Source organism: Centroberyx affinis, unplaced genomic scaffold (genome assembly GCF_046629955.1).
Source record: "Centroberyx affinis isolate AG114_WGS23_722 - 3 ecotype Tasmania unplaced genomic scaffold, CSIRO-AGI_Caff_v1 ptg009049l_1, whole genome shotgun sequence".
NCBI classification, from domain to species: domain Eukaryota; kingdom Metazoa; phylum Chordata; class Actinopteri; order Beryciformes; family Berycidae; genus Centroberyx; species Centroberyx affinis.
Window position 1 is genome coordinate 1 of NW_027284408.1, and position 10,000 is coordinate 10,000.

Consider the following 10,000-nt stretch of genomic DNA (forward strand, 5'->3'; position numbering starts at 1 on the left):
CTTGTTAAAACAGTAAACTGTTAATCTAGTAAACTGTTAAATTAGTAAACTTGTTAAAACAGTAAACTGTTAATCTAGTAAACTTGTTAAACTAGTAAACTGTTAAACTAGTAAACTTGTTAAAACAGTAAACTGTTAATCTAGTAAACTGTTAAACTAGTAAACTTGTTAAAACAGTAAACTGTTAATCTAGTAAACTTGTTAAATCAGTAAACTGTTAATCTAGTAAACTGTTAAGATAGTAAACTTGTTAAACTAGAGGGTGACAGTAACCGCCACACATTTTGTAAACACACAGCAAAGCTACTGGACTACAGAAGCCCTTAAGGACAAACCGTGCATAAAGGCTAATGGCTAAAAATAAACGTTCCTACAGAGAAATATCTGCAGTTACCAGTCTCCGCTTTGCCAGATCTTTCTCCTGCTGAAGGTCACATGACCCACAATGACAAGTGAAGAGGCAGGTAGCGAGTTTACTAGTTGAAAACGTTTACTCTCTCACTTCATCGATTCGCCATTACTCAGGCCGACTTTGACAACAGGCTTTAGGAAAGAGGAGAAAACAACAACAAGCTGCTGCTGTGTGGTTGTTTGTTTACATCATCACGTCTCACGGAAATCTCCACGTAGCTTCAGGACTGGTGACAGGCTCTGAAATCGCTTATTGCAGGTTTAAATAGACCGCCTTATTGAGAGGGGGGCGCTTGATAAGAGTTGTATGAGTAGTGTATGTATCATGTGATTGCAGCGAGACTCGTCAACTAGTCTACTTGTTAAACTAGTCAACTTTAAACTAGTAAACTGTTAAACTAGTAAACTTGTTAAACTAGTCAACTTTAAACTAGTGAACTGTTAAACTAGTCAACTTTAAACTAGTAAACTTGTTAAAGTAGTCAACTTTAAACTAGTGAACTGTTAAACTAGTCAACTTTAAACTAGTAAACTTTTTAAAGTAGTCAACTTTAAACTAGTGAACTGTTAAACTAGTCAACTTTTAACTAGTAAACTGGTTAAAGTAGTCAACTGTTAAACTAGTCAACTTTAAACTAGTGAACTGTTAAACTAGTCAACTCTAAACTAGTGAACTGTTAAACTAGTAAACTTGTTAAAGTAGTCAACTTTAAACTAGTGAACTGTTAAACTAGTCAACTTTAAACTAGTGAACTTGTTAAACTAGTCAACTTGTTAAAGTAGTCAACTTGCTACCTGCCTCTTCACTTGGGACATGTGACCTTCAGCAGGAGAAAGATCAGTCAAAGTGAGACTGGTAACTAGTGACACTTCACCTTCTGTAGGTACAGTTAGCTTAGCTGTTAGCATTTATGCACGGCCCTTCACTAGGTTTGTCTTTTGGGGCTTCTGTACTCCAGCAGCTTTGCTGTGGTTTATTTACAAATGTGTTGCAGTTTCTGTCACCTTTTAGTGGTCAGAAAATCGCTTAGTGCAGCTTTAACTCACCAATGGACAGAGTGAAGATGAAGGTTAAAGGAGGAAGATGAAGATGAAGATGAAGGTCTTAACTCACCATTGGACAGAGTGAAGATGACAGCAGCGTTGAAAGTGTCTCCGGCTCCCAGAGTGTCGACCAGAGCTTCAGGAGGAAAGGCATCTGAGTGGACGACTTGTCCATCAGGACCCAAGGCGTCCGCTCCGTCCTCCGCCCAGGCACAGATCAACACCGCTCTGCAACACACACACACACACACACACACACACACACACACACACACAAAAATTGTATTTAAAGATGGTATTATTTTCTTTATTTTCTCTTCTTCTTTCCACTGTTTTTATCATTTGTGTGTATAAACTGTATTTTTGTATGTTTCAATGTATTGAGCAGAAGGTATGGGCCGGATTCGAACTCGCGATGCTACGGTCAGAAATTCACCTTCATATTAGGTGAGGAAGAGGGGGAAATAATCCCACTGATTTTAGAAAACAGAGAGACACAGACGGACATTTTCAGGCCGAGTCTCATAACATCCAGGTCAACACGATCAGAGGTCAAAGGTCAAACTGAAGCTGTAGCCAAACAGCATCAAGACCAAAAAGAATGGGATGAATTCTAGTTTACGTTATGGAATGTAGCTGATTAACAGTGAGGTCAGCAGAGTCAAACACCAACTTTATAAGTAATCAATACTGAGGAGGTCAGAGGTCAAACTTGTTTTGTCCTGGTGACAGAATGTAGAGAGAAGATTTTTTTAACTTCAAGAAAAAAAATCATATTAGAGCGAAGCTTGGAAAATAGATGAGTGAGTCTGCTCTCTGTTTCTGCTGTTTCAGCTAGCATCACAGCTAGCATCATGTAGCATCACAGCTAGCATCATGTAGCATCACAGCTAGCATCATGTAGCATCACAGCTAGCATCATGTAGCATCACTCAGTAGATACCAGACAGAAGAGCTGTCATGGCTCTGGTGAAAAAGACCAGGGAAAATGAAAAACCAATATGTGATGCTGCTGAAAACCCTAAAACCTGAAAACCTGAAAACCACAAGAAGAAGAAGCTCTAGCTCTCTGAAAAGTTCCTGGTGGACATGCAGCCTAACTATCCTGACCTTTGACCCCCCCCCCCACTCACCCCTCCTTCACCCGGCTGTACAGTCCGCTCAGCGCAGCAGCAGCAGAGTGGAAACCGAAGTGCTTGGCCACGTCTTTACTGATGAAAACCTGAGAACCAGAGAGGGAACTGAGGGAGCGATGCATTGTTTTATTTATAAATATATATAAATATATATATAAAATACAAACTGTAAGAAGCAATGGATTCAGTTTCCTCTGATGTTGTTCAGGGGAAATGAACATAATCAGTTTTGCAGTGATCAATATAGACGATCAACTCTATATAGAGTCTCTATGAGAAAACAGAGAAGCTGATATGAAGCTGAAGGACGTCGTACCACGTCTCCGTGAGGAAACAGCTGGTACAGCGGCTCTCTGGTCTTCTCGATCTCCACGGAGACGGTGATTCTGCGTTGCTGTGGCAACGAGTCGTTGTAGAGCTTCACCTGCTGGATCATCTTCACCTGCTCCGCGGCGTTTCGGCCCTGCAGGTTCGAGAGAGAGAACCACACAACTGAGCTGAGGCAGAGCAACGGGTCGGGGGTTCGAGTCCCACGGACAGGACAGGACACTGCAGTGTGTGTGGCAGCTTGCTGGTTGACATCTGGCTCAATTAATATTTGCAAATAATCGTAGTGTTTGTTTTGACTTGCTGGGAGCGCCAGGTGGGAGGGGCTTCCTTCACTGATTTACTTTTAAACTGATGATCCTGCTGGAGGTGAGAAGAGTCTTCTGCTCCAGACTTAATGTAAAACTAATCTAAACTAATCTAAACTAAAACTAATCTAAACTAATCTAAACTAAAACTAATCTAAACTAATCTAAACTAAAACTAATCTAAACTAAAACTAATCTAAACGAATCTAAACTAAAACGAATCTAAACTAAAACTAATCTAAACTAAAACTAATCTAATCTAATCTAAACTAAAACGAATCTAAACGAATCTAAACTAATCTAAACTAATCTAAAACTAATCTAAACTAAAACAAATCTAAACTAAAACTAATATAAACTAAAACTAATCTAAACTAAAACGAATCTAAACTAAAACTAATCTAAACTAATCTAAAACTAATCTAAACTAATCTAAACTAAAACTATTCTAAACTAATCTAAACTAATCTAAACTAAAATTAATTTCAGACAGTAACATGGCAACAAGCAGCTCAATGTAAAACTTATAAGATATCACTATTATCACTATTATCACTATTATCTGAACACATGGGTGTGGAGCTGAAACAGATCAGATTCAGTTCAAACATCATTCTGCCTGGGGGAACACACTCCAGATATAAATGTAGCTACTTAAAGACAAATTTCTTATACTCCAAATTTAAGAAATAAGTTCCACTCCTTTGAACTGAAAGTCTTTTATCAGACTGAGCAGCTCATCCTGTGATGTGATGGAAACACTTTGTGATAAAGGCTTTAAAAATAAAACAGACTCGCCTCCCAGTGGATCCACTTGAACTGACGGAGGTCGACCTTCGAGAAATCTGCTGCCGTAACATCAGGAAGGTTCCTGACGGACAGGAGGGAGAACATCAGGAGAACATCAGGAGAACATCAGGGAGAACATCAGGAGAACATCAGGGAGAATATCAGGAGAACATCAGGAGAACATCAGGGAGAACATCAGGGAGAACATCAGGAGAACATCAGGGAGAACATCAGGAGAACATCAGGGAGAACATCAGGAGAACATCAGGAGAACATCAGGGAGAACATCAGGAGAACATCAGGGAGAACATCAGGAGAACATCAGGAGAACATCAGGGAGAACATCAGGAGAACATCAGGAGAACATCAGGAGAACATCAGGGAGAACATCAGGAGAACATCAGGAGAACATCAGGGAGAACATCAGGAGAACATCAGGGAGAACATCAGGAGAGTGCATCAGGAGAACATCAGGGAGAACATCAGGAGAGTGCATCAGGAGAACATCAGGAGAACATCAGGAGAACATTAGGGAGAACATTAGGGAGAACATCAGGGAGGACATCAGGAGAACATGCAGAGTGAACTGAATGTTGGGAGGATCAACACCTTCCACCCAGACTCATGAATCCAGGTTCAAACCTTCCCTGCTCCTTCAGAACTGCAGTGGATTTAACAGATCAATCGATAAAACTGATCAGTCTGATCCAAACTGATCAGTCTGTTTCATGGAAGGAGGAGATGCTCCTAATATTTTGGACACTCTGTATGTAAATACGTCTCAATAATCAGTAGAATTTAGGGAATTAAAACTTCTGACAGTTACATGATTGGAAAGCTTGTTAGATCACTATGGATCATACAGCTGACAGTGGATTTGTTTCTAACCAAAATAAAACGTTTGTATGTTTAGATAATCTTAATCTTAATCTTAATGATGCAGTTTGGCTTGATAATGTTACATTCAGGCCTGAATTTATTGTGGGTTTTTTATCAAATAAATTTATTTCGATCATCATTGGGATGAAAGAGCCAGAGAACAAACTCAGCAAAGAAAAGTGGAACAGAAAACAAACACTTTGTTCTGTGATTCGTGTTTTTACACCATGAAACTCATACGACTGAATTAATATAATAAACATCGTCTTTTGGTGCTTATCGTTGTTTACAGATCAATTTCACACTTTAATCTGAAGAGTTCACTTCCAAAATGCTTTACATCCACCTTGGACAAAATACATTACATCATTTCATCTGTCAGTATCTCTAAAGTATAAAGGATTCAGTTTGGAAATATGTTTTTGGTGCTGAAATCATTTTGTAACAAAGTGCAGCTTTTTTCAAATGTTGAAGATCATTTTGGAAGGAAACTCCTCAGCTGATAAGGATGTGTAGTACATGAGTGTAAAAACATAATACAATGGGAATGATGTAATATTATGGTGGAAATATTAGACATGCAGTGAGAAGTTAGATTAATTAAAGCAATAAATTAATCCTCACCACTGCAGAGAGGCTTCTGTTTAAAACCAGCAGCAGCTAACAGAGAGGAAGTTTATTAAACTGATAGAAACACGAACATCTGACTGACTCAGGAATGACTTCATCAACACAGCTGGTAAAGAGACTGTTCACTACAGGAGGAACATTTCATCCTCACTCCTAACCCTAACCTTAACCTTCAACCCTTTAACCATTTAACCCCTAACCTTAAACTTTAACCCTTAACCTTAACCCTAACCCTTAACCTTAACCCTAACCCTTAACCCTAATCTTAACCTTTAACCCTTAAATGAAGCATTGCGTTAGTTCATGCAGGACACGGAGGTCACGCGTTGCTAGTCATCTTCCAGCTGATCACCACGCACACCAATCATAATCCATTCTCACAACAAGGCGGTCTATTTAAATGGCCTCCTCCTACACTGATTCCTGCTTCACAACTGCTGCACACTCTGCTGCTTGGTAAAGCTTTATGCTGCTGCTGCTGTTACTAGTCATGTTGCTGCTCCTACCTGCTACAAGTTGCCGCTGGTCGCGCTGATTTCTCGGGCTCAAGATGTCTCATTTTTGTCAGATGAAGAATCTCTAGAGGCAGCACCATCGGCCTCCAAACCCGCTGTCAGAGCTCCTATCTCGCAAACTACAGTCTTATAATACCGCTTCAAGAAGGCATTGTCCAGGAAAGAATGGCGTTTGCGCGACTCATCCCGCCGCGACTCTCGCAAAGGAGCGAGAGTCGGAACTCTGATTACGAGCCGACGGCCGGTCATGATATCAGCTCTCACTCGGTCGTGAATGTCCGCTTCAAGCCTGGAAAGCGGGTGTGTTCCCCACTGCTTTTAAGCAAGCCCGGGTTACCCCGCTACTAAAGAAACCTACACTCAACCCATCTCAGGTTGATAATTACAGGCCGGTTTCACTACTCACCTTTCTTTCCAAAACACTTGAGCGGGCGGTCTTTAATCAAGTCTCTGAGTTCCTTTCTGAGAACAACCTGTATGATCCCAACCAGTCTGGCTTCAAACGCGGACACTCTACCGAGACTGCGCTCTTGTCTGTAGTAGAAACACTGCGATCAGCTAGAGCTGCCGGTCAGTCCTCTGTCCTACTGCTACTTGACCTATCGGCCGCCTTTGACACGGTGAACCACCAAATCCTCCTCTCCACACTCGCTGAGCTCGGCTTCTCAGGATCTGCTCTCTGCTGGTTTGAGTCCTACCTCTCAGGGAGATCCTTCAGAGTGTCTTGGAGAGGGGAAGTGTCTAAATCCCACTACTTGTCCACAGGGGTACCTCAAGGGTCAGTGCTTGGACCCCTTCTCTTTTCATTATACACCACCTCATTGGGTGCAGTGATCCGCTCACATGGCTTCTCTTATCATCCATATGCTGACGATACCCAGCTCCTCCTGTCGTTCCCGCCAGACGACCCCACAGTCTCGGCGCGGACATCGGCATGTCTCGCCGACATCTCGGCTTGGATGAAGGAACGCCACCTTCAGCTTAACTTGTCAAAGATTGAGCTCCTTGTCATCCCAGCCAGTCCCTCTATACAACAACAAATCAGCATCCAGCTCGAATCAACTGAGCTCATACCCACAAAGTCTGCCAGAAACTTGGGTGTCATGATTGATGACCAGCTAACCTTCAAGGAGCATGTGACTTCTGTTGCTCGGTCATGCCGATTTGCTCTATACAATATCAGGAAGATCAGACCCTACCTGTCTGAGCATGCAGCACAACTCCTGGTACAGGCTCTTGTAATATCACGCCTTGACTACTGCAACTCCTTACTGGCAGGGCTCCCGGCCTGTACTTTCAGACCTCTGCAGATGATCCAGAACGCGGCGGCGCGTCTGGTCTTCAACCAGCCCAAAAGAGCACATGTCACTCCGCTATTCATATCCCTCCACTGGCTCCCAGTTGCTGCCCGCATCAAGTTCAAGTCCTTGATGCTCGCCTACAAAACAATAACCAAAATGGCTCCGACCTACCTGAACTCCCTCATTCAGGTCTACGCTCCCTCCCGCTCACTACGCTCTGCCATGGAGCGGCGCCTGGTGCTGCCACCTCAGCAAGGCCCTAAATCTCTAGCCAGACTCTTCTCTTCTGTGGTTCCCCGGTGGTGGAACGAGTTGCCAAACTCCATTCGATCCGCAGAATCCCTCTCTATCCTTAAGAAAAGGCTAAAGACCCAGCTCTTTAGCGAATACCTCCTTTCATAAAAAAAAAAAAAAAAAAAAAAAATTTGATGCACTCTACGCATTACCTCATAGCACTACCTTGTAGCACTCCCTCGTAGCACCTATGTCCTGTTGGACCAGAACTTAGCTTGTTGCACTGTCTCGTAGCACCTTTGTCCTGTTGGACCAGAACTTAGTTCTATAGCACTTACTCTCGTTGTTCTCTCCTATCTAGAAACTTGCTTGTGTTGTATGCAAATCTCATGTGTAAGTCGCTTTGGATAAAAGCGTCTGCCAAATGTGAAATTGTAATTGTAATTGTAAACTGGTCTTTTCTGCCAGCATTAGACCCCACCGCGGACCAGGGCATTCCCATGGAATTTCATCGCAAGCAATGACGTCATGACGCCGATAAGGATGCTGGGAGTTGTAGTTCCTATTGCTCCACTTCACCTAAGCTGAGTATTTGCATTGAATATTTGCTCTTATCATGGTACAAGCATGCATCATTATGGCTGGCTGGCTGAGCTCCATTTTCGATTCAGTGTTGCTGTGTATTGAAGCATAATGCTGACATGCTGCTGCTTAGCTGGGATTGTAAGCTTGTACTACAATTGCTTGTTGCTTTACATGAGTCAAATAAATATCAAAGAAATAGTTCAATGCAGCTCATTTTAGTGAGAAGCAATTTTGTTTTGGGGGATTTTTTGCGCTCCTTAAAGAATCTCTCCCTTATATTCGACTGGACTCTTGATATTGTCTCAGCTCAAAGCATGAGTGCATATAGCCTAATTGATACTATTGCTGTCATCAATAAATTGCATATGACATAAGAGATGCTGCATAAGGTGGTTGACTGGGTTTCACTGCTCTGATTTAGGTAGTATGACCTCACACGGGATGCATGCCTGCATCCCTCCCAAGAAGCAGTAGGTGATAGCTGAGGTCTGCAGCAGGCTTGCTGCTCACATAGATATTTCACATAACCGTAGTACAACCTCTTTCAAGGTGTATCTTGCATCCTTGTTCTTTAATATAATTAATTTCGGAGGTCTGCAGCAGGCTTGCTGCTACACATAGATATTTCACATAACTGTAGGATGGCCTCTTTCAGGATGCATGCTTGTATCTCTTCTCTGTAAATCTGACTTACAACTTAGCAGAGGTCAGCAACAGCATCGTCTGGTGCCACTGCTTGAGGTCTGCAACAAGCTTGTTGCTACACATTGATCTTTCTATTATTGATCAGCTGGTAACTTACTAAAAATCGTCTGCACCAGTTATGTTTGGCATATGGTTCTGTGGTTTGGGGGATTTGCATGGCGCCCCTGCTGTACCTTCAGCATGCTTGCTGGGTAAGCAGGGAGCTGCTACAGCAGAGCCATATCCGCCAATCATAACTGTATTACCTTTAGTTGCAATTAACGGTTTTATCTTGTGACTAAAGTGTTCCTGACTGAACCCTTATCATTAACCCTTTAACCTTAACCCTAACCTTAACCTTTAACCCTTAACATTAACCCTTTAACCCTTAACCTTAACCCTAACCCTTAACTCTAACCTTTCTACTTCTTTCTACTGACAGTGAAGAAAAACCCTGAAACCTGAAATCCGACTTTATTTACGGAGTCGAGGAGAAATTTTAACAGAAATATCGGTCGACTTGAACAGCAGCAGCTCTGGGAAGCATCAGCTCATTATCTGATATTACTGATATGTTAGATATTTAGCTGGCACTCCTATGCTGCAGAAGAATAATATTGAATTCCGAGATTATCAACATTACAAGCAATCAATAATAATGAGTGAAAGTGTCTGGTGTCCTGATATATTCCTGACCCTGAATCATCATGTATGACATCAACGTCCAAGAAAACACATAAGAACAGAGGAGACTCAAAGAACTCATCTTTTTTCTATAATTACTTAATTATTAATTTAGGATGTCCAGCTGATTCATGTTCTGCAGTGGGAGCATTCATGTATTTATCCTGCAGCTTTCATAACAGCAGAAAAGATTTTTCTAAACAATTCCACTTAGTGAAAAGGGATTTCAGTGTCCACAGTGTCTGTACTTTCATCTCTCGTATATTTCTGCATCCGTCCAGATGTTTAGTAAACAAATCTAAACATCAAACTGACCGGACGCATGGCGGTTAATGGACACACTCGCTCTTCTAAGAGACTTGAACCTGTGACATCACAGTCACAGGACGGTCTCTCTGCTGCCTCGCTCTGCAGTGGATCATCTGTCCTGCATTAGACCAGCGTGAATTATTAAATCATTAAATTATGACCAT

General features: G+C 41.9%; 1 protein-coding gene across 1 annotated transcript in view; it reads right to left on the reverse strand.

The window, feature by feature from the left end:
• Window positions 1–1,525: 1,525 nt before the first annotated feature.
• The window catches only part of khk (ketohexokinase), a gene marked incomplete at its 3' end in the record, with an annotated part of 18,337 nt that continues 9,862 nt past the window's right edge, over window positions 1,526–10,000 (reverse strand). The window contains exons 5-8 of the mRNA XM_071514499.1: window positions 4,025–4,097; window positions 2,908–3,054; window positions 2,589–2,677; window positions 1,526–1,683 (exon numbers count right to left, since the gene is read on the reverse strand). Coding sequence (XP_071370600.1) covers window positions 1,526–1,683; window positions 2,589–2,677; window positions 2,908–3,054; window positions 4,025–4,097 — 467 coding nt within the window. The remainder of the gene's footprint in view (window positions 1,684–2,588; window positions 2,678–2,907; window positions 3,055–4,024; window positions 4,098–10,000) is intronic.